At 40.8% G+C, this 25,818-nt stretch overlaps 1 protein-coding gene across 1 annotated transcript in view; it reads right to left on the reverse strand.

Annotated features, from left to right (window-relative positions):
* Window positions 1–24,406, reverse strand: part of LOC132300983 (isoleucine--tRNA ligase, cytoplasmic-like) — a 49,964-nt gene extending 25,558 nt beyond the window's left edge. Inside the window, exons 1-8 of the mRNA XM_059798287.1 lie at window positions 23,743–24,406; window positions 23,398–23,463; window positions 22,731–22,874; window positions 21,803–22,017; window positions 17,666–17,831; window positions 6,416–6,529; window positions 5,972–6,069; window positions 3,363–3,441 (exon numbers count right to left, since the gene is read on the reverse strand). Coding sequence (XP_059654270.1) covers window positions 3,363–3,441; window positions 5,972–6,069; window positions 6,416–6,529; window positions 17,666–17,831; window positions 21,803–22,017; window positions 22,731–22,874; window positions 23,398–23,463; window positions 23,743–24,276 — 1,416 coding nt within the window. The 5' untranslated portion in view covers window positions 24,277–24,406. The remainder of the gene's footprint in view (window positions 1–3,362; window positions 3,442–5,971; window positions 6,070–6,415; window positions 6,530–17,665; window positions 17,832–21,802; window positions 22,018–22,730; window positions 22,875–23,397; window positions 23,464–23,742) is intronic.
* Between the last annotated feature and the right edge of the window lie 1,412 nt (window positions 24,407–25,818).

A 25,818-nucleotide genomic window follows, 5' to 3' on the forward strand; every position in this document is an offset into this window, starting at 1 on the left:
ATTGGAGTTGTTGTACGGAGAGGAGGTAGATGGTAGTGGCACGGACTCTCTGGTTTGGGTGTCTTCCTCTTAGGGGAGGTTCAAGGTTCGTTCCTTATTCCGTTGTCTATCTGATTTTCATTGTTCTAATTTCCCTTGGAAAATGGTGTGGCGTTCCAAGGCTCCCTTCCGAGTGGCCTTCTTTGTTTGGACTGCTGTTTGGGACTAAATTTTGACCCAGGATAATTTAAGAAAGAGAAGACATATTACAATCAATTGGTGTTGTTTGTGCAAGAGAAGTGGCGAGTCTGTGGATCACCTTCTTTTGCATTGCCTGTAGCACACGACTGTTGGAGCCTTATCTTTGGCATTTTCGACATCAATTGGGTTGTGCCTCGGTCCTCGAGGGGTTTGATTGACGCTTGGCGAGGCTGTAGTGTGGGAGCAAACGCCCGTGAGTGTTGGAGGGTGGTTACCCTTTGTGTGTGGTGGAGCTTATAGAAGGAACCAAATAGAAGATCTTTTGAAGGGGAGGAATCTTCCTTAGGGGCCTTGAAGTTTCATATTATTAGCTCTCTTTTTAGTTGGGTTTTAGGGAGAAATTGTACATCCATTGATGAGTTTATTGATTTTTTGGGTTCGGTTGGTCCTTAGGACCATGTCTCTGGCTTCGGCCTCTGTATAGCTCTTGGGACGCGTTCCCCGTCTGAACGCTTTCTAATACATTTTACATATAAAAAATAAAATAAAATAAAATAAAATAAAAACAATGGGCCTTCTCTAAATAGTTCCTTGGGCCACCACAAAATGGGTAGGACTTTGCTGATTTTAATTTTGGGGACCCAATGAGAAGAACTTACTCCTCTGCTAACACAGTGTAGATACGAAGCAAAGGCAAAGAGGAGTTCCCTGCAGGTCCCTCCGACGGTCAATCTCAAAGATCGAGCAACTTCCATAAGACTCAATTTAGATCAAAATGCCACAGATGGTCTCGAAAGCATAAACAGAAATAGGTAAAGTCCACCAAACTTATGGAGGCAAGTCATTTCCTGTCACTATGGGGAGGGAGAAAAAAGGGTGGCAGTCAAAGGAGGCGAGAGCTCTAGCGGGTATGGATACTTGGAAACTAATCCAGAAGGAATGGGATGAGTTTTCCAAACGAATCCGGTTGCTTTGGCTCGTAGGTTTCCTCATCTTTTCAGGATTGCTGTGAAGATACATGCTATGGTTGTTGACTGTTATCGGCTTGATAATGAGAGGGTGACTTTGGATATGCACTTTCGCAGAGAGTTCCATTATTGGGAGCTAATGTTGGTCAAAGATTTCCCAGCCTTGATTTATAATCAGGTGGTAGAGGACAGGGTTATGGATGAGATAGTGTGGGAGGGAACCTTAAGAGGGGTGTTTGAGGTTAGATCTTTTTATGAGAGTCGATAGAGATCCTTGGCTCCAGTTTCCCTTGGAAAGCTATTAGGAGGACGAAAGCCCCTTTGAAGGTAGCTTTCTTCACTTGGCATGTTGCCCTTGGCAGTATCCTCACTCTTGACAATCTCAGAAGGAGACATCAGATTGTGGTGAACTGATGTTGCATGTGTAAGAAGTCGGGCTATCTTCTGCTTCACTACCTTGTCACAAGGGATGTTTGGGCTATGTTCTTGGTTGCTTTTGGTTTGACTTGGGATTTTCCACTTGGAAAAGGTGTATAGTGGAGAGCCGAGTGAGAGATGCTTGGAGAGCCACCCCCCATTGTTATGGTGGGGTTTGTGGCGCAAGAGAAAAAGGAGACCTTTTGATGGGGAGGAGTCTCATACTTGGTCTCTCAAATACAACATATTGTCTTCTTTATTCTGTGGGGTTAACGGGTGGAATTGTAAATCCATGCATCTTCTTTTGGATAGTTTAAAATTGCAGTGTCGCGCCGTAGGCAGCTTTTGTATTCCTTTGGGAGCGTTCACCTTTAATGAATTCTTATTATCGAAAAAAAAAAAAATCATTTAACAAATCAATTAGCATCTATTCTATCTGTATAACTGAGTTAAACAGGAGCTTTGTCTACATATAAAAGTTTGTTATGAAATGGTCGCCTAGCTGTAGTCGCATATCAGCTGCGCCCAATATGCAGGACTTCTGTTGGATCAGATCATGTGCTTGTACAGAAGCTTTTGGACCTAATGAAAAGATCAAATCACAAACATTGCCAATAATGTTGCCACCAACCCTACTGCCAAAACACAACTGCCATAGCCACCATCCCCTTGACCAGATAAATACTTGTATTACATGAACTCTCCCATATGACATGACGTCACCAAGAGTATGAGATCAGTGTGTGACATCAACTGAAATTGGACATCTGATCCTTCGCATCTAATGATTGAAGAAGAAGCAAAAACTCAATTTGATGTCAGAGAAGAGTTTCCTATTTATGAGATGAATAGAGACCGCTTTTTATCACGTCATGAAACTTAAATAATAATGATTATATTCTCACTCAACAACAACAATCATTACACTTGTTATATCAATCATTACACTTTTTATATGACAATCAATCTGTTTAAATGATTAATGCATGTCTATGTAACCATGTGCAACTTCCCATACAATGTGTTAAAGTGATTAATACATGTCGATGTATCCGAGTCCATATAAAATAGAACATCACTATTTATGTCACCATCCATCTGACATATTTTGTTGTAATTACTAAAACACCACTATTTCATTTTTTTCTTCTTTATTGATTTGACTAGGCTAGTTTCAAACCAAACATCTATTTCCAAACTTACTCCATACTTTTACAACATATTCCAAGACCAAGGCACGTCATGCCTTTGTTAAAGCCACCTACATCACCATCTCAACCATCACCATCAAATTGTCATTAACAACATTTCTTCCATCCTGACCACCACTGGCACTGGCACTGGCACTGGCACCACCACCATTGATAAGGCTCATCCATCCATCACCATCACCGCTTCTACATCTCGTCCCAACTTGTCATTAGACTATTAACTAACTCTTAATCAAAACTATCTAAAATTTGGAGCAAATCACAACAGGAAGATTTACATGTCAAAACGACCATTGGAACACATAAATAGCTATTATTATAGGATTTATGATTCCGTAAACCCAATGCGCAAACTCTAAATGCCTAAAGCAAATACACAAAATACCTCTAAACTAGAGCTAGGAAAATAATAGGCTAGCATCTCTGGAAAGCTGGATTGAATCAGATGTCAACCTGAGCAACGGCTGAAGAATGGATCAACTACCAATGGTCCAAGGCAACCAAGTTTATCAACTCCTACTCAGTTTGGTAAGTTTACACTATTTCAGGATTTAATTGTCTTGTTATATATAAAAAGATGGCAAACCTTCACAAATTCAGGGACCCAGTACGTTTGTTTGTTGTTTTCTAGCAGTTCATCTTTCAACTTCTCCACTGCAACAAACCTACATAGATAAAATAAAAATGCACCTCAATAAGAGTGAAACTACTAAACAAACCAAGGAAAATATACATTGGCAACCAACAATAAAAGCACCACTAAGTTACTAATAGCATCAGAATAAACATGCAGGGAAAAATAAATAACTAAACAACTATGTAAAAAAAGAATAATAGACAAAAACAAAAACTTAACAAGTGAAGGACAGTACTGCTGGTCTGCAACCACTTCTAGCACATTAGCAGCAAACAAAGATTGCAAGCATTACAAAACATACATAACACACCACTAAGAAACTAATGGGAGAATAAAATTCACTTCCAAGTTATTAAGTCTTCTCTTTGCCAAAGCTTCCTCAAATATATTATGTTACTTTTAAGAAACGCGAAAGAAAAAAATTAAAAAATTAAAAATTAAAAAAATTAAAAAAAGACCCTCAAGGATTCATGACCTTTGCCAAGAAAAAAAAACCCACCACTTGTATACTTCAGCAACATCAGTAGAAGTGGGAAGATCTAGTTAAGCCAAATCAGGTCAATCAGAAACAATGGAGATGATTAAGAAACAAATTAATAAGCGGTTTTAAGTTTCAAAAGAAATACGTGAAAAATAGCAAAAGAATAGACAAGCAAAACAGATAATGTAAAGAAATTTTCAAAAGTAGCCCTATAAAGAATGGGTCAAAATATTGCAGCAATCAATTTCATAGGGAGAAAAGGAGGTGACCACTTAGATCACCTCCTTAAATATATAAATATATATAATTTCGCCGACCTTCATAGATCAGACTTACAGAAATAGGGGTATGAAAATTAAAACCAACTAATCATCATATCTTTGGCCAGGTATCCTACAAATTTTTAAATTTTGAAAAGTTCTTGCATTTATGATAAATACAATGTTATCACATGGGTCATTTTACTCAGGCTTACTTTACGTTGTGCCTTTGACATTAGACCATGGGGGACCCTGTCACCTTAGCACTCCTTGAGCTTTACCCACAATTCCCACCCCTCTGCAAAGCAACTTTTACTATAAAGGCAGGAGTCTCAAAGTTCCTAATGAAAAAACAAATAGATACTGAAAACTATTATCCTTGGAAAATCATAGAATTCTCGTAAGGAACAACAAAAACCTAAATAACGACATCCCTCAAGTCAACCATCAAATCCTACATATTGAGGTTGCACCGTGAATGCTGAACCCTCATCAAAACCTCCACAAACATCTCCATTATCATCAACAAACTAATATTATGTATACAAAAAGACGACAAAAATCACCAACCATACCTTTTTCACTTCACAATTCAAACCACTGCTACTGTTGGCCACTTTCTGTGAAAAATATCCTACCAAACTAATAGAGAAAAAGTCCTTTTAAGATCTTCAACTCTAAATAAAAAGTACTAAACATGTCCCTCTAGTATATAATTGAAAAATCCACCACAACCAACTTCCATTTTTGCAATCATGAAAAATGTCCATAAGAATGTTGCAGTCATTCAACCAAATGAATGGTTGATCAAATCTCTGCAAGCCCATTGTCAATAAATTAATTGCACATTTCGATTACAAGTGTATCACTGTCATACTTTCATTTAATATTTATTAAACATTCAGTTGCAACCCTGTTGATTTTTTATTGTTTTCATAAACTTCCCCAAACCTCAAAATATGCCACTCAATTGAATTTTCTTGTGTGCTTGGTTAAACATAATATCTTTAAGAAAACACTATAATCTTGCCAGATAGCATCAAGAAGAAAAATCAAACTACTTTTGGGTTGGTCCCATTATGTGGACAAAACCATCCTCACTGTTCCATTTTTACAAGTGATTTCAGTACTCTCTTATTCAATTTTAATAGTTCTCCATCAATCTAAAGAATTGAGTTGCTCACAGCTAAATCATCATATCAAAAGTTTAATGTTTTCACCTAGTGTAAAGAACCAGTTAATCATTCCTGTTCCTATCAGCTCAAGATCACGGGCATCAAAACATAATTTGAAGAAGTTAAGAAGGCAAGAACTATAAAATCCAGTGTCTGCTCAATACAGCCATTCACAATTAAAACTAGGTGAAAAATGTAAATTCAACGACCTACCTTCTTGTGAGCACACTATAATTAAAGTTTGCGACAAGAGCAACTTAGAACTTGTCTCCTCAATCCACTCAAGACATTAGGTTCCTAGGAAATGGGTAAAAGTTGGGAATTCTATAACCAAAAGAACATGTTTACGAATTCGTCAAGTTTATATGTGTTACAGCGAATCTATACAAAATTTTGGTCCTAACTACAACCACAGTAATAAAAAAATAATAATACAATTAAACCAAAGATCCAAGTGACATTTGGCATGGATATAAAGGAACTCAAAGTTCAAACATTAAGGAAAGAGAACATGTTCGTTTCCTATAATTTTTAGTTTAATACAATTGAGTTCAAACGGAAAAAGGAAAAGAAAAAAGCAAGAACAGTGTCAGTGTAGTGACAACTCAGGTGAAAAACATATAATTTAGGAAAGATGCGCACCAGCTAGGAACTGCCCTATAAATAAGAGGAGTATCCGATCTCGGACAAAAAGGATAAGGATGGGTAAAGCTTCCAGACTTGACGAGCCTGCCTTTATCCTGTGCAAAAACAAATTATTTTACACAGAGAAGATTGTAACCATACAAACAAAACTGATGGGGAAATTACAACATGTGTATGTAAATTCTCATTGAAAGGAAATATATATAATGTAACAACAACAACATCAATCGTATATTAATAACAAATTGTATTACAGAATCTACTGCGTGATAGACATGACAGTTGTTGTAAATCGTTACAAAGAGATCTGTTCAACATTATTTCAAATAAGCTATGCATAAAAATCCGAACACTTAGATATCAAGTGCCTCTATAAACAATTTTGGAAACATAAAAGATCTATTACTCAAATAAAATTGAAAAGGTTGTAATCATTCTTGCCTTCACCGCTTGAATAATATCTTTATCTGCTTCCTTGATATAGCGCCTACTGAAGTCAGTGATTTTTTCAGTAAAGAGGCCATCATCATCAACTGCTACGATAAGGTTCTCTCCCTACACCAATCAAAAACAAACTCAGATAAAACAGGGCAGACAGACAGATAAAAATACCAACTTCTGACAGATGGAAGTAAAAATAAGAGCATTCTGACAAACAACCATAAAATAATACATATAGTTGATGCAAGAAAAACCAAGAATAAAAACAAAATGACTCAATGATACTCCAACTGGACAACAATGAGCATATACTCAGACAGGAATAACATAGTAAAAGGCGAGAAAGGGAACGAGACACCAGTTTGGAGGTTAAAATAGCTAGGAAGAAAACAAGTTAATAGAGATTATGAATATCATTATATAATCACCGAACTTCATAAGTAAAAAATTATACATATCTTTGAAACTAAAATACAGCATTCATATCACCCTAGTATATAAATTGCCTCATATCCAGCCGTTACTAGAGGGTGGGTCCTTGGTGCAATTGTAAGGTTCCTCTACTGTGACGAGAAGGTCATGGGTTCTGAACAAAAAACAGAATCTCCGCAGGCAGAGGTAAGCTAACCCTCTGCAGACACCACAATGGTGGGAGCCTCATACACTGAGCTAGCCATTTTATATCCAGCCATTTTTAGGTAAAACGATAAGCACATGAAAGACATAGACCCCCATAAAAATGCTACAATTTGTTAAGAGTAGCAAAATCTGGATTAATTGCTGAACTAAGTTCAGTGACATAAGAAGTAGGCTTGTCCTGTTACCAACTTGAGTCTTGGTCAAGATCAAGGAAAAAATCTTATGACCTACAATGAAGAAATGTAATTCAGTAGCAAAGGAAGAAAAAAAAAAACTCAATGGGTGGGTCCATCTTTTCCATATTGACTTTTCCGTCACATAAAAAAAATCCCAATAGAAGCCTTCCAATCCTTCATCAGTAACAAAGAAGATAAGAATGTTGGAGAATAACAGCTCTGAAAACCAAAAAAATAATATGCAATGGAGGAGCCAACCTCACAACAACTGCCCTCGCCCATTTTTTAATCAACTCCATTCTGAGAGGACGGGGAACCAGAAACAACAGAAATAAAATAAAAATAATGACTCAACTTAAGACTAATCTAATTTTTTGATAAGTCAAGTCTAATCTAATTTCATGCCTGTCACTCACCCAATTCTCCCTAAATCGTGTCCTATTCCTATACTCAGCCAGCATTTTTTGGGTAAATTATACTGACCTCTCCTTCAGCAAAAATACACACGCAATTAAAGTAGTAACCTGGCTGACAGTCTATGACATAATTAGCTGGCATCAGCAAGCAAAACAACACTGTATCTGTTTTTGCCCACATAATTAATGGGAAGACAAAACCAGCCTTTCTTTTTGGAACAAAATGACTTTGATGCCCTAAGTTAAAGAAGAGAAAACCCATGTGTTTACTCCTATGTTGCTCCACTGGCAGCAACATTGCTTAAAATATTCAGTCTTTTTTACGAGATGGAAGAGCGCACACACAGAGTGGGGGAAGGAGAGAATCCCCGGTTTGGATCACACTACAGTGGCTGCCTACGAGATTCCCGGGGAGGCGTGGTTTGGCGCTGATTTTACAGTTGCCGAATCTAGAGAACGGCAACGTGTGATCTTTTAATATTATTTCACGCATGCTTTCCTTTTTTATTTTATATTTGACTTGCCTATATAAAGGCAAGATATTGAAGTCTGCAGAGATCATTTTTTTTTATAAGTAAGAATAATTTTATAAAAGCGCTCAAAAGGGGAGTGAAACCCTGAAAATATACACAAGGCCACAAAGGACCTTTAGGCCTTCAAAGAAGCCAAAAAATCGACAATTTCATCTAAAGATCTATGATCTCTCCCATAAACCTAACAAAAAAGGGTAGAAATAATAGAGAATTTAAGAGTAGAAATCGACAACTCCTTCCCATCAAAATATCTTCTATTCCTCTCGAGCCAAATACACCACCACCACACAAAGAGGCGTAGCCCTCCAAGCATCCACAATGTGAGCCCCCACATGGCAACCTCTCCAAGCCTCAATCAACCCTCTAACGGATCCAGGCATAACCCAAAGAATCCCGAACAAGCCAAACATCAAATTCCAGCAGTCTCTAACCATGTTGCAATGGAGGAGAAGGTGATCCACAGATTCCTCATCCCGACGACACATATAGCAGCGATTGACCACCACCTGAATTCTCCTTCTCAAATTATCCTGGGTTAAAATCCGTCCCAGAACAGAGGTCCAAGCAAAAAAAACCCACCTAGAGAGGAGCCTTAGATCGCCAAACAGCCTTCCAAGGGAAGCAAGCCCTATGATCATCCGTGAGGCATCTGAAAAAGGATCTAACCTCAAAGCGCCCATGAGAGGTGGCAGCCCAGGACCAACAATCAGAAATCTCATCCACAATCCTCTGGCGATACAACAACTCCAGAAAACGAATGGCCTCCTCAATCTCCCAATCCTGAAACAACCGCCTGAATCGAACATCCCAAACCAGTGACCCACTGTCAAGATGATAGCAGTTAACCACCATGGCCTGCCTATCCATAGCAATCCTGAAAAGATGAGGAAAAGAGGTGGCGAGTGGAGATTCCCCACACCAAACATCCTCCCAAAAGCTGATCCTCGCGCCATCCCTGATTCGAAAGCGAACGTGTTTGTAAAACTCATCCCAACCCTTCCGAATGACTTTCCAAACCCCCACACCTCGAGGGCCACGCACCTCCAAAGAACACCACCCTCCTCTAGACTCCCCAAAACGACAAGCAACGACCCTCCTCCAAAGCCAATGCCTCTTCACACCAAATCTCCACAACCATTTCCCAAGGAGAGCCTTATTAAAAGGCACCAGTCTTCTAAGACCAAACCTCCGTAACGAATTGGCCTGCACACCTGATCCCAACAAACCAGATGGAACTTAAACTCTTCTTCCCCCCCCCCAAAAAAAAGAAAATTACGCTGCAATCTCTCAATCCTCTCCGCAACTGAAGAGGGATCCTGAAACAGAGAGATAAAATAAGTAGGAAGGCAAGAAAGGGTGCTCTTAATCAAAGTGACCCTACCTCCCTTGGAGAGATACTGCTTCTTCCAACCCGCCAACCTCTTCTCAAACCTATCCACCACAAGGTCCCAAACCCCAACACATCTAGACGAGGCCCCCAAAGGCATCCCTAAGTAAGAGATGGGAAAGGAACCAGTACGACAGCCAAGAATATCAATCAAAAACCCAATCTCAGGGACCTCTCCCACCAGCACCAAAACGCTTTTGCCCACATTTACCTTAAGGCAACTTGGAACCAAATCAGGACACACCTCAAATCTCTAAGCTGGGACACATTCGCATCACAAAGAACCAAAGTGTCATCGGCAAACATTAAATGGGAGACCTCCAACTGGGGAGCAGCATCCCTGCCCACTTAAAAGCCTCTCAGAAACCCTAACTCAATAGCCTTACTCATCAATCTGCTGAGGGCCTCCATCACAAACAGGAACAAGAAAAGGGAAAGCGGATCCCCTTGTCTTAAACCCCTCGAGCTAGAGAAAAAACCGGTAAGAGCACCATTCACAAGAATCGAGAAGCGAGCACTGGAAATACAAAAATAAATCCATCTCCTCCACCGATCACCAAACCCCATCCTCTCCATCAGGTAAAGAAGGAAGTTCCAATTCACATGGTCGTAAGCCTTCTCCAGGTTAAGCTTACACAAAACTCCCGGGACCCCACTGCGTAATCGGGAGTCCACACATTCACTAGCAATAAGAACTGAGTCCAAAATCTGACGACCTCCCACAGAAGCATTCTGAGAATCAGAAATGACACCATCCAGGACTTTCCGCAACCTAGAAGCAAGAACCTTGGCAATCAACTTGTAGAAACACCCCACCAAGCTAATAGGGTGAAAATCCCTAATATCCATCGCCCCTCCTTTCTTCGGAATGAGAGAAATGAAAGTGGCATTCAAACTCTTCTCAAACGAACCCTGAGCATGGAAAGCATGAAATGAACCCATCACCTCCCCTCTAACCACCTCCCAGCACTCTAAAAGAAATCTCATGGTGAAACCGTCGAGACCTGGGGCTTTATCCCCGTTACAACTCTTCAAAGCAAAAAGAACTTCCTCTTCAGAGAAAGGTTCCTCAAGACCCGAGCACTCCTCACTAGAAATAGAGGCAAACTGAAGCCCCTCAAGCAAAGGTCTCCACTCAACAGTCTCAGTGAACAACTTCTCGTAGAACTCTGAGATGCCCTTGCAAATATCCTCCTCCTTGCATAGAAGCTCCCCTTCCACCTGAATCCTCCCAATATGGTTGCCCCTTTTATGAGCATTGGCCAATCTGTGAAAAAATTTCGTGTTACTATCCCCCTCCTTGAGCCACAAAGCTCTAAACTTTTGTCTCCACGAGATCTCCTCCATGATCGCAATCTCAACAAACTCCGCCTTACACTCCGCCCTCCTAACTTTCAAAGCGTCAGCCAAATCCCCTTGACCCTCCATCCTATCAATATCAGCGATCTCAGCCAGAACCCGATTTTTCCTCCACACAAGATTCCCAAAGACTTCTTCGTTCCAAATCTTGATACTTCCCTTCAAACGACGCAAATGATCTGCCAGCAAATGACTTGGGGTGCCAATCACCCCTACCGCCCACCAAGATCAGACCCTTTCCAGAAAACCCTCATCCCGAAGCCACATATTCTTAAAACGAAATGGAGAGCGTCTACTCCGCAACCTGCCACAATCCAGCATCAACGGGACATGGTCAGAGATAGGACGGGCCAAAGTAGCTTGCCCGGCATCAGAAAACTTCTCCTCCCACTCCCCGGACACAAGGAACCTGTCAAGCCGAGAGAGAGTAGGGGGAAAGCGTCCACTAGACCAGGTAAAAGGCCCACCCTCCAGAGGCAGATCAATCAATCTAAACTCATCAATGAAATCTGAGAAAACCTCCATATCAGAAGTCCATCTACCCCCCGTCGATCTCTCGAAAGGAGATTGAACAATATTGAAATCCCCTCCAACACACCAGGGAAGCAACCATCTCCTTCGAACCTCCCCCAATTCCTCCCAAAGCAAATGACGCACTCTATCCTCTGTAGGCCCGTAAACACCAGAAAAAACCCAAGGAAAACCATCCTCCACCAAAGAAAACACGCAGGAGACAGAGAATCTCCCAACATGAGAATCCACCTTAGACACCCGTCTGTTATCCCACATGACCAAAATGCCACCCGAAGAGCCAACAGCGTCCAAAACAACCCACTCCACAAATCTTCCACCCCAAAGACTACGCACCAACCTATCCGACGTCGAAGCGAGTTTGGTTTCTTGAAAACACACCACATGACCTCCCCCTTTACGAATGACCGACTTCACCACTTTCCTTCTGACCGAGTCATTAAGACCCCGGACATTCCATGAAAGAATTTGTAGCTTCATGGGGAAACAACAGAATTGGGGAAACCACCCCTCCTACCACCATCACTCTCCCTGGATCCCCTATTCCTCCTTTCGTAAGTGATAAAACCAGTAGGATTATGCAACACCGAATCACCCACCCCTTCCTGACTTCTATCCCTGCCTCCCACCCTCTCCCTGAGTTGAGAATTGAGAACTCCCTGGAACAACTGCATTGCCTCATCCTCCCTGCCCTCGAAAGAAACTCCCAACAGAGAGCCCACTTCCATCCCATTCTCCCTCACCCACTCCTCCACATCATTCACCTCTTCAGAAACAGAAGAGCCTCTCATCCAATCCTCCTCCGGATCAACAACAGCCAAAGGGACAGCCAAGTTCACTGCTTGCTCAATGTTATTCCATTGAACTAAACCCAAATCCCCATCATGTGCAGAGCCAGCATCACCCTCCCAATCATCAAGGACAGAACAAGAAAGGGAGCAATCAGTCAACAATGAATCAAGTTCCTCCTTAAACTGGACAGATTGGATGCCAAAAGATCCCGAATCTCCTTCAACAGAACAGTGGCAGAAGCATCATTAATCTTCACCCTAACATTCCGTCCCACGCAGACCGTAACACCCTCACCAAAAAACTCTGAAAAACGAGCGAGGCCAAGCCCATTCGCAGATCCACCGTAGTGACCAACATCTGACTCAAACACCGAGTCACTTTTACCAACCGGAGCCAAGGAATTGGACACAGTGACCACCCCACCCTTCTCCAACCCCAACGAACTACTCGAACCCCCAACAGAAGGAGAAGGGGAAGAAGAGAAAGCACGGAGAGAAGAAGACCCAGAAAAAGCTGTTGACTTACCCGGATCAGAACCCGATTGCGAAGACAGCACCCATTTATGCTTGTCCTTTCGACTCCACCTCTTACGAAGAGCAGGAAGGAGGACTTTCTTCTTAGACAGACGATGGTAATGCGCAGAATTACCTCGCCGTTCCTCTCTGACGCTCGCGCTGAAAGAACCAGATGGCTGAGAGCATCTTCCGTCCACTGAGGAAGACAAAGCTAATGGCCCAAATTTGTTACTCAACGCAACCCCAGAGCAAGAAGGGACTGAGCCCAGCCCACTCGTTGACCCAGAAATCCCGTCAACAGAAACATTATTAAGTGGCTGAGAAATAAGACCTCTATCCAGCCCACAAACCTTAGTCCCCTCACTTGGCCCACCAGAAAATTTGAAAACCTCCTTAGTCCCTTTAGACCCTTTAACAACCGAAGCCCCACTCCACAGCCCAAGACCAGGCCCATCATCACGAGAAGGCCTTGGACCCTTCCTAGCCCAAGCGAATGAAACTGAATTTAGAGCAGAATTTGAAAAGAACGTGGGAACAGCTGGATTAGTCATATAACGGCCTTGTCCTAGACGCCAACCACGTGTATGGATAAGGTTCCTCCCCCACCCGCGCGTAGCCGCGTATGCTGCACGTGAATCTCACCGCGATGCCTTTTCTGATCCCAACTCTGCAAAAAAGACTAACGGCCGCTTCCGGTGAAACCTCTATCCCACTGATTCGGCCGGAACCCACCTTGCCGGTGACGATCCATCGTGAAAGAAGGACCTTCCCGCCATTTCTGAGTGAACAGCCGTCTAAAACACTGCATATTCCGGATCCACAACGCATCCCTCCATTCTTTCCATTTTCTAAACTCAGCCATCCCCTTCTCCCCTTCCCACCGCAACCATTCTTTCTCCTTAAGCAGATGAGAACCATCACCCCCTTCCAAACTATCTGTCGTCGGAACAAGCTCCGGAGGCTTCTCCTCCCAAATAGCCACCTTAAAGCAAAGCCGATCATCATGAATAAACACAAACGGAGGACAGACCTTGCCATCCGCCACTGTGATACGAACTCTCTCAGCATCAACAGTTTCATCTGTGTCGACCCAAATAAAATCACCACATAAATCTCCGATCGTCAAGAACAAAGCATGGCTCCAGAGGTGAAGAGGGAGACCGTAAATCGAAACTTTCTTCAGCCCCTTCTCTTTCAGGACCTCTGAACACCCCGCCCTAAAACTCCAAGCATCCACAGTCAGAGTTGCCTTTCCCCAATCACGTCGACCCACTCTTAGAACACGAGAAGCCTCTGCCGGAGAAGGAAGGCAAAAGAGAAACAGAGAATCCGGCAACAACGAAACCCCCACACCAGAGGAGACGTTCCAAACTCTTGATGCCCAAGCAGCAATTTGAGCCCTATCACCCACATCCTTATCAAACTTTCCCACCAAACATGATCGAAGATCATCTCTTCTCCTTCCAACCGAATCGTCATCCAAGAAAATCGAGGGCCCTCGGTACGGATTTGCAAATCTCACAGAGCCACCTTGGAACAACCGTGGCAGCCTAGCAACCTCCAAGAGCGAACGCATCAATGTTGTCTCAGATTTCCATTGTCTGCAGAGATCATTATTATCAATATAATTTCAGTTTCTCTCTTATGAGTATGTTCTTTGTGAATCCAGGGTTTAACCATGTTTTTTATCGTTTTCGCTATGTTAGTTGGTATCAGAGCAAGGTTTAGAATACAAGATTCACCTTAGTATCGATGGCTGGTTCACGAGATGGAAGCAACCCCTCCAGCGACAGTGATCGTGGAGTAGCTCTTTTGAGGGCTGAGTTTACTGTATTCCAGACCAACGTTAATCGAACCTTACTTGATATGCATGAAACTATGCGTCAAGTATTGGCAAGATTGACAACGGTAGAACTTAACCGCGAGAACAACAGGCTGCCCAACAACGGTAATCATGGACATCCTGCTGGCAATCACAACCCAAACCCACCGAATAGGCAACCAGCCTATGAAGAAAATGTCAGTTTTGGTAACAACCGAGCTGTACAGGTGTTTGGAGATAATCAAGGTCGATGGGAAATTGATGATTCCAGGGATTTTCGTTTGAAGATCGACCTACCCACCTTTCAAGGTTATCTTCGTATCGAAGAATTCTTGGACTGGATTAGTGAAGTTAAACGTTTCTTTGACTATATGAAAATCCAGGAGGAGAAGCAAGTTAAGACTCGTGGCCTATAAGTTGAAAGGCGGCGCATCAACATAGTGGGATCAAGTGCAAACTACCCGCGCACGTGAGGGTAAAGCTCCTGTACGTACATGGGTTAAGATGAAGAGCTTGATGAAAGCCCGATTTTTACCCCTGATTACAAACAGGTTCTTTATCAGAAATATCAGTACTGCACGCAGGGAAGTAGAACGATTGCTGAATATGCTAAAGAATTTTATCGGTTGTCATCCCGTAACCTGGTGGAACCCAAATTTAGCATGGTGGCCCGTTTCAAAGGCGGGTTACGATGGGATATTGAAGAGAAAGTGGCATTGCAACCGCTATTCAAACTGTCTGAGATTGTCACGGTGGCAGAGAGAGTAAAAGCGTTCCAGGAGAAGTCGAAGAATCGGTCTCGTGGTTCATATAATACCCCACGTCCTACACATGACATGGGTAAACAGACCACGGTAGCCCTTGTCCCAATGACTTGGCAAAGCATTGGAGATGGTCCAACAAAGGCCAAACCCGCAACACCCATAGGCCCTGCTGGAAGGGGAGCCCCATTTGTGAGAGAAAATCCCTACGCACACCCAAGTATGGGCAAATGTTTTCGATGTGGAGAACTTGGCTATAAATCCAACAATTGCCCCAAGCGACCGACAGTAAATCTGGTCGAGCATGATGAAGACAAGGGTGAGAAAGGTGAGTTCCTTACCTTTGAAGAAAAGGCGACTAAAGGAGACAATGACGAGTTGTTGTGCCACTCTTTAGTCGTGAGGAGGTTGATGCTCACGCCAAAGGAGGAACACCTGCAATGCCATAATGTGTTCCGTACACGTTCGACAGTCAACCATAAGGTATGTGACGTTATTATTGATAGAGGCAGTAGTGGGAACATTGTTTCCTTAACAATAGTTAAAAAATTAAGGCTTAAAACTGAGAAACATCTCTGTCCATACAAAATTGGATGGATCAAGAAAGGCTAAAAAATGCAAGTAACTGAAACCCGCATTGTTCCATTCTCAATTGGGATAGCATATGCAGAGGAGGTGCGTTGCGATGTAGTCGACATGGATGCATGCCATATGATATTAGGCAAACCATGGCAATTTGATGTCAATGCCACTCACCGTGGTAGAGACAATGTGTATATTCTATACAAGAATGATCAAAAGATTGTTTTGGGTCTGCTGAAAGAAGCCAAATTTCCCAAAGGAACTGAGGAATTTCTAGGCAAAGTAACAACTGCCCCTGAAATCTTTGTTGTTATGTGCAAGGGGGAAGTAGTTGAATAACCTCCATTTACAGTACCAGCAATAGTGCAGCCATTACTGCAGGAGTTTAGTGAGTTTGTTGCCAGAAGACTTGCCTGATAGTCTCCCTCCCATGAGGGACATTCAGCATCACATTGACTTGGGGCCCGGGGAGAGCCTGCCAAATCTACCACATTACCGGATGAGTCCCAACGAGAGTCAAATCTTACAAAAGCAAGTGGAAGAGTTACTACAGAAAGGGTTGATTTGGGAGAGCATGAGCCTATGTGTTGTTCCGGCCTTGCTAGTACCGAAGAAAGATGGCAGTTGGAGAATGTGCATTGATAGTTGCGCAATTAACAGAATCACTGCCAAGTACAGATTTCCCATTCCGCGTTTGGATGATATGCTGGATATGTTGGCAGGATCGAAAGTCTTCACCAAAGTGGACCTCAAGAGTGGATACCATCAGATCAAAATCCGCCCTAGGGATGAGTGGAAACGGCGTTCGAGACAAAAGAACGGCTATACGAGTGGTTAGTCATGCCATTCGGATTATCCAACACGCCAAGTACTTTCATGCGGTTGATGAATCAGGTACTCAAACCATTTATTAGTTGATTTGTAGTTGTTTATTTCGACGACATTCTGGTTTATAGTTAAACAAAGGCAGAACACCTTTTGCACCTGAGAGAGGTATTAACAGCTTTGCAGAAGAATAAGTTGTTCATTAATCTGAAGAAGTGTAGCTTTGTGACCCCAAGCCTAGTATTCCTAAGCTATGTGGTTTGTAGTGATGGCATTCGGGTAGATGAGAAGAAGGTGAGGGCCATTCGGGAGTGGCCTATGCCTAAGAATGTGAGAGAAGTACGTAGTTTCCATGGCTTAGCCACATTTTACTGAAGGTTCATCAAGAACTTCAATAGTATTGTGGCTCCCATCACATAATGCATGAAGAAAGGAAAATTCCAATGGGGAGAGTAAGCTGAGATGAGGTTTGCCTTAATCAAGAAAAAACTGTCAACAGCCCCAATATCATACATGGTACGTGCAATCCGACGGAAAACTTGTGCACATGAGTTATAGATTATAAGAAAAAATAAATAAATAACAGAAGCCTGGTGGAACATAACAACTGAAAATTACATACAAGAAGGCTAATATGCAATCCATTAAAAGAATTTATAAAGGAAAAGAAATCATAGTATTATCAAAATAATTGAAGGAAAGATCATTAACTAAGTAATGCAAATTGTGGAACTGCAGGCAAACGAAAAATACAGATAGCATTAATTAACAATAAAAGGTGGAAAAGGTTGGTCCAACCAATATGATGCAACCAGTAAATAAAGACTTACAAACACAATGAAGTAAAGATATACAACACAAGAGATCAAATAATATCAAACAATAAGGTTGAGCATGGCAACTCTTGCGAACCTTACTAATTATTTGATTTTCAAGACAAACTCGGTAATCATCTTCACCAAATGCAGGAGCGCAGTGAACAACACCAGTCCCACTGTCAGATGTTACATAGTCGTCTGCAACAACTCTAAATGCCACATCACAAAACTCCATGAAGAAATCAAACAATGGTACATACCTGCAGACATTCCAAATTATAAATAGTGATATGATGAGTCGAACACCAAGAAGTTTATCTTAAGTTTACATAAGCTAAAAACAGTCGGTCCATGTTACATCACATTCATTTTCCAAAATTTCATAGTGTACCAGTGCAACCATCCAACCCATAAATTGAAAAATGTAAAACAAGTATAAAACTTGCAATAAATTCAAAAGAAACTTACAGTAGCTACTATTGCTTAAACACAACAATGGAGCAACGCTACAATTGCTTGGAGCAATACAGCAACATTTGATTCGAGAGTAAGTAGTTCTCATACGAACCTTACATAAAAAAGTCCATCTTTTCTCTTTTTTGGTAAGTAAACCAAAAGGTCCACCTTACTCAGAAACTTGGAGGATACTACACAAGTCTAAAGGGTACGCGTAAACCAGATGTTGTATGTCAATTAGTCCTTCCACTCTTTCATTAACTTTCAGTTTACTAGCTTTACCAGGATGAGAAAGCATTAGTTGATAAAAACACAAGGCATGAATTAACAATATATGAGTAAACCACCCCCCCCCCCCCCCCCCCCCGCGGGGTGCCCCCCGCGGAAAACATATATAACTTAACACTTTTAGTTGACATTTCTTCAGTTTCTTTTTTCAACTGTGGTACACTTTTAGTTGACACTTCGGTGCTTAAATTCTCGATTATTTCCACTCTTTTTTGTTGGGTTTTAGGGAGAGATCATAAATCTTTGGAGGAAATTGTTGATTTTTTGGCCTCTTTGAAGGATTGAGTGGCTTTTTGTATTGTTCTTGGGTTCCGCTCCCCCTTGGAGTGTTTTTTTATAAAAATTTTTATTTATTTATCAAAAAAAAAAAAAACTGTGGTACAGTATTAAACAAAAAAACCTTCCAAGAGGAAGACTGATAACTTATTCTACATAAAACTTTCAACAAATTAAAATACAATGACGTTGGCATAAACCCTAGCCATTTGAAGAGGGAGCCAGTCGGCAAATGGATTGACCGAAATTCTACAAAAGGGCCTCTAACAGCGACAGCTACCGCTGACGGCAGTGCAGTGACAATGGCGTTGGTACAATAGTTGTTATGGCTTTTGTATCTCTCATTGTTGCTATCACAAAAGGGAGTGTAGAGCCCCAAGAAAATGCAACTGAGGATGAGGCATAAAGTTGTTGATGATGCATGAAATAATGGGAGAGAAATGAGGAGACATAGCGAGTGGAGGAGGGAGGAGAGGATTCAGATGATGGATTGCAGAGGCCTTACCACCATCAAAAGGGGGGCTTTTTTTTTTGTTTTCATTTTCAATTTGAGTTTAATTTTCCAGAGAAATGTTTGGGCAAATACTGAATAAGAGGGAAAATGTTTTACAGGTAAAAAAGTTTACATAAAAACATTCTGCAATGAAAATATCAGACATCAAAACAAAAGGAAAGCTAAACTGCTGCTTTGGCAAATGATGTGATTGTTCTTTGATATCCTGACTGTATCTTTCCTTTTTCTTTTTTTTCTATTTTCCTTTTGGCTAAAAATCCTGACTGTATGTTACACATGCTATTAAGTCAAATTCTGGAGCACATCTGTTCAACAACTGATTAAGATGTTAAATTTCTCACATCTAATATTCTAAGCAACATCTATGCTTCTCAATTGATAAGAAAGTTCAAACATGAATCTCATTCAAAAACAACAGAATTTCCAAGACAACTAATACAGGAGTGTATATATAGAGAGTAAGTCTATCAAGAGAGCCCTCTAACGACAAGAGCCATGAGCTCTCTTTATTAACTATTGGGTTGAGAAGGTTTTTGAGATCTATGAAAAGTCCAATGAATTTTTAAAATTAATCCCTCTATCCAACGGTCAACAAGGAGAACTCAGCGGGCTCTCTTGATAGCCTTCCTCATATACATATATAAAACAATATATAATAGGATAATTTACAACGACACCCCCTGAGGTTTGGCAATTCTTTATGTGGGCGACCATATTCAATTATTACAAAGACACCCTCTTTAATCATTGGTCAACAAACGGATGCTTAGATCCTCCTACTATTTAATACCTATTTAATGGGAAAAAATAGGTGTGAAAACTGAAAAGACAAAATCGCCACTCCACTCTATCTCATCTCAGACATCTTGCACTCTCTCTCTCTCTCTCTCTCTCTCTCACTCGACAAACTCTCACTCGCGATCTCCTCTCACAAGCAGAACATTCTCTCTGCACAGGCAACCTGGTGTCAAGCCCTGGCTAAACATACAGACAAGTATATATATACACACACAAACACATACCTGTAATTGATCATACCATATATCTAAGCCAAACTATACATAGACACACAGGGGCAGTATATTCCCACCCTCTCCACCACCCCCCTAAACTGCACTGCCATGCTATACACCACAAACCCACCGTAATCCAGAGTTTCCCATGTCTTTAGCCAGTCAGTTCGACCGCGTTGCCTTTGTTGCTAAGAATTTAGCCCGTACTATTGCCATTAGGCATTCATCCATCCTATCTTAACAACAGATTTGGTGGCGTATTTGGAAAGAGAGGAACTACAGATTTTTTGAAGGAAAGGAGTCGTCCACAGCAACTCTGAAACTTTATATTCTTCGTTCTATTTTTAGCTGGGTGAAGGGGAGCTACTGTTCTTCTAATGATGATTTCGTAGATTTCTTGGACTTGTTGGGTCCTTAGGTTTCGGTTTTGTGTTTGTATAAGGGACGCGTTCCCCTTTTGAACGCTCTTTTCTTTTCTATTCTATATTTACTTATCAAAAAAAAAAAAGAATTTGCCTCCATCACTTGCATCACGCACTGAGCCAGGAACGACATGACCATTTCAGCAGTAATTGTGGATCGGGGACCCAATTCTGAGAAAAATGGTACGTAGCACCAGTTTCTCAATGTGATTAAGCTAATAGCATCTCGACATTTAGTTTCTCTCTATATCTACATGTGTATATATAGATATACAAATTCAAGGCAGAGACTAGAAAGAAGTTATGGTATAGGTTGATCTGATGTATGGGGTTGGCTAGTTGAGATTGATGGAGGTGAAATGTGTTTTGGTTTTCTCTATGGTTATAAATAAATATAAATTGTGTAATTCTTCGAGCTATTCAGATATTAAATCAAAATCTACTAAATAATGGAATTAAGTAGCTCATGTTCTCAAAATTCGGTTATGAATTTAGCATCCAGAGAACATTTAGAAGAAACAAATACGATATAACAGTTTTATGAAGAAAAAGAAAAAATATAATGATATCAACCTCTTGTACCATTTTAAGTTCACTATCATATGGAAATGCAATTTAGGTAATGGAAGGGTCTTTTGTAGTTTCAGAAGCCCCTCTAATGCAACTCAAGGGCAAATTTGGTATTGCAAGGTAGTCAGTTAAAGCCTAAAGGTATTTTTGTCAACATAAAAATGTTGAGTTAAAGTTTCATAAGCCCCTCTAAGGTTATTTATGTCTTTCTAGCATTAAGGGCATATTTGGTATTGCAAAAAACTCTTCTTAATAGGTATGACAGTGAGTTGACAGGAAGCAATCATTAAAATCGTAGACCAATTCTCAGCGGTATCTTTGCAAATGAATGAACCTTGACCCCGCGTTTGATATTGCCAAACCTCGTGAGGTGTTAAGTGTAATTTATCCTATAGATAAATGTATACTCAAAATATATATTATATATATATTTTTTTTTTTTGATAAGTAATAATCAATTAAAAAGCGTTCAAAAGGGGAACGCATCCCGGGTACAGAACCAAAAAAACCTAAGGACTCATGGAGTCCAAAAGCTCAACAATGTCAACGGAAGGGAAAAATATATATTATATATATAGTAAACAAAAGGTAGAAAAAGCAGTTCTAGGTCAAAAGTAGAAAGCAATCTGATTATGATACTACTCATACTAATTAAATAGCGTCCATAAAGAAAGAGTATTTGAAATGCTCACTTTGTTCCAACAAGTGAAGCTCCCGGGAATTTGTCCAACACCTCGTAAGTATCCCCCTGATTCTTAGTTTTCCCACTAGAAGGTCCCTTGGTCTTTGAATTTTTGGAATCCTGAACAGACCCATTGGGTACGCCTTTTTTTTGTTTCTCGATCGGAAGCTCTGACAGTCGAGACTCAGCAACCACATAGATTTTTCCATTGAACTTGTTGCGAACCTGATTGTTATTTTAATTTAACATAAAATACTAGATCAACATATAAAATAATAGCACAATCATGATAAAATTAACTAAATATTGATTATTTAGACACTCAGGATGTTTAGGACCAAATCATTGCAACTGTTTAGACTAATTTTGTAAATTCAAATATGTTAAATAAAACCAAGTATAATGAATAATTTTTTGCTTCACAGTTTATTTAATGAGTAAGTGAAACTCACAAATTTATGGTTTTCAAGCCTTCTTACATGATAAGAAGCAAATATTCTAACTCATCAAAGATAATAGAAAATTGAAAGAACATTGACCTAACAATTACCTCACAGCTTTAAGATATGAGCCTCCGACTACACAACTGCAATACTCAATATGTTATTCTTAAAAGCACACCTTAAGCCAAGATCCAAGATGGAACCTTTGGATGCCTTCAAAACATCTATTTCAATACAACTAAACAAAATGGCCATCTTTAATTTTGTTTTCCTTTTTTGGCGATTAACAAAATGATTGTCATCTATTAACTAGAGAAGAATTACTAAGCAGCTCTCCAATTAATGTCTTTCATAACTAATCCAATATAATGACGTTAGACTACACCAATTCAAAGTTCAAACTAGCAATGTAGACAATTTATTGTCTACACAAACATATGCATTGACAGCACAAATAGTTGATTCACCAATTCAGACTTTTCAAGAAAGACTGACCTTTACATAGACAAAATTTGCATTGACGCAGAGGGCAAGATTACTAGGGAGTGTCCATGGTGTCGTTGTCCACGCTACAAAAGCTGCACTATCTGGATCATCAACTATTGGGAAAGTCGCCATGATTTCAGGATCAGGTACTTCCTGTGTACTCCGGAGTGTTAGAAATATAAGGCTTCAAAAAAATTGAAACTAGACAAATAATAAAAATTATTACAATAATGATGATGAAGAAGTTGCTATAATAAGTATTATTATTATCATCACAACAGCTCTACAAAACAAAACCATAAAAATAAATATATATAAAAAAGAGACAGAGACACACAGAGGGGCTACTTTCAAGTTTGTATGTAGATCTATTAGCTACAGAATGTAGAATATAAGCATGAAAAACATGAAATTATCATTGAAACTGAAAAAATGCACTATAAACAGTCATGGGATCAGAAAGATCTAATCATAAAAATTCCTTCGAGAACTCTGCAAGTAATCTAGTTCGGTAACAAGGCTGGTGGTAACTACACCGAGCAATGGCCTGCTCTGCTATCAAAAACAATGACAATCAGTGGCAATATATGAAGATTATTTACTACCATTATAATTACTATTAGTAGAAGTAAAATTACTAGTTGCATAACCCATTAAGGAAAGATCCAGTTTAAACCTTATAGTTCGAATTGGCTTCAAAATTAGACAATGGAGTCTTGCAACCGGTGCTGTATGGCATAACCTGCAAAAAGCAACCACAGCACACGAACATTTAACTCCAATTCATCCCACTATATAATCAATAAATAAATAAAAACATACAGTTCAAGTTTAAATTATCATCTAGTTTCTCAGAATATCCAGTACCCAGTTCAGAATGAACCACAATTAACAAATTGGAAACACCATTCAAAAATTGCCTTCATCATTATCTTTTCTTCTATCCTAAAACCAGAGAATGAAAAAGGGAAAGAGGAATACACATACATATATTTATGCAAGTTCAACGTGAAAAACAAACCTTGAAACCTCTATAGACGAGACCCTTTTCAAATAGCTGAGAAAATACCCACCAAACACTCTCCATAAACTTCAAGTCCATAGTCTTGTAATCATTCTTGAAATCGATCCACCGACCGGTCCTGCTTACAATCTTCTCCCACTCGTCCACGTACCGCGTCACAATACTCCGACACTCCTCATTGTATTTATCAATCCCCATCTTCAGCACATCCTCTCTGCTCTTAATTCCCAACTTGGTATCGATCTCGAACTCGACGGGCAAGCCATGGCAGTCCCATCCGAATCGCCGGGTCACGTGGTGGCCCGTCATGGTCTGGTACCGGGTCACTATGTCCTTGATCGTGCCGGCGAGAATGTGGCCGTAGTGAGGAAGACCGGTGGCAAATGGTGGTCCGTCGTAGAAAATATACTCTGGGAGGTCCTTTGTTCTGTCGAGCTGGGTCTCGAAGGCATTGTTTTCGGTCCACCATTGGAGGATTCCCTCTTCTTGCTTCGGGAACGAGAAGTCCTTGCCTTCGCATACATCGTCCATGCCCGCCACTTAGAGAGTCTAGAGAGAATGTATGAAACGTATGTAGGGAGAGAGGAAGGTGAAGTGGGCGGACTGGAGTTTGGGAGAGTATCGGTGTATCAGTCTATCAAAAACCCTAGATTGAAAGAAATTTTAGTCTATCAAAAACGTGGAATATTTTAGTGTCGAACCGGGAAATGAGCGGGTCGAGGACAAACGGTTCAACGGCTTTTTTTTTTCTGTTTTTTTCTTTAAAAACTTGTCCACGCCACCCAATATATACAATAACGATCACATCGTTTTCATTTTCAAGTGTTTTTGGATCCAAAAAATCTATAAGCTATTAGATTGTCTTTAACACCCAGTTTTATATGTTCAAAGCCATTCCTATTCATACCCCACGTAGAATAATAATTCATGACATTCTCTCCGACTCAAATTCACATCACTCTCTGAAGATGCAAGAAACTCCTTCTATTCTTTCTCTCTCTCTCTAGAATTCTTACACTTCAACCCGAAAAGATCCCTCTCCTCTTCATTCCAACTCCTATTTATAGATATTTACAAGATATTTACAAGATATTTACTGATTGCTGGATCTGGGCCTATTCCTCTGTAAGACCTGGTCACCCTTGATGGGCTTACTCCCGTTCGGCCCATATGGCAGTGTCTTTTTATGGGCTGACCCAGCTGTTCGGACTGAATGTTGTGTTTTGCGAGTCGGACCTGGCCCATGTCATCCGGGGCCTCCTCAACTGCCCCCATAATTGCCCCTTATTTAATAAGGGGTAATTATTGATGGCGTCTCATCATGACGCTGACGGCTCGAGATAACCACGTGGGGGAGCGGACGGTCAGATCCAGAATCAATGTTCCGGGGCTCGAGGGATTTCTCGCCTTCCCGACGCTTCGGCCCTCGGGCCCCCTCGCCTTTATAATGCTCTAGAATTCCACTTCACTTCCCTTTACCGTCTCCATCATCAGCCAAGTCTCTCTCTTTCTAGAACAGTGCTAAGCTTTTTCCGGTGAAATCCTTCGAGAGTCATTCTTCCAGCGATCTTGCAGTCCTCCGAGGTTAGTTTCGTTCTTTTTACTTTCGGCAGGCTTCCATTTTCCCACTTTTAGATTCTTCTAGCACTTCCACCATGGTTGTAGATCTGGATGTTCTTCGTATGAGACTTAGACTTCCTGACAACATCGAAGTTAGGGTTTGCCCCCAAGACGTTAATATCACGACCGGCGCCGGCCTCCTGCGTGGTCGTGGGTTCGATTCCCACAGACGGCGCCAATTGAAGATGCAAGAAACTCCTTCTATTCTTTCTCTCTCTCTCTAGAATTCTTACACTTCAACCCGAAAAGATCCCTCTCCTCTTCATTCCAACTCCTATTTATAGATATTTACAAGATATTTACAAGATATTTACTGATTGCTGGATCTGGGCCTATTCCTCTGTAAGACCTGGTCACCCTTGATGGGCTTACTCCCGTTCGGCCCATATGGCAGTGTCTTTTTATGGGCTGACCCAGCTGTTCGGACTGAATGTTGTGTTTTGCGAGTCGGAC

Source organism: Cornus florida, unplaced genomic scaffold (genome assembly GCF_030987335.1).
Source record: "Cornus florida cultivar Cherokee Brave unplaced genomic scaffold, ASM3098733v1 CherokeeBrave_3.0.0_Hap2_Chr01, whole genome shotgun sequence".
Lineage (NCBI taxonomy): Eukaryota > Viridiplantae > Streptophyta > Magnoliopsida > Cornales > Cornaceae > Cornus > Cornus florida.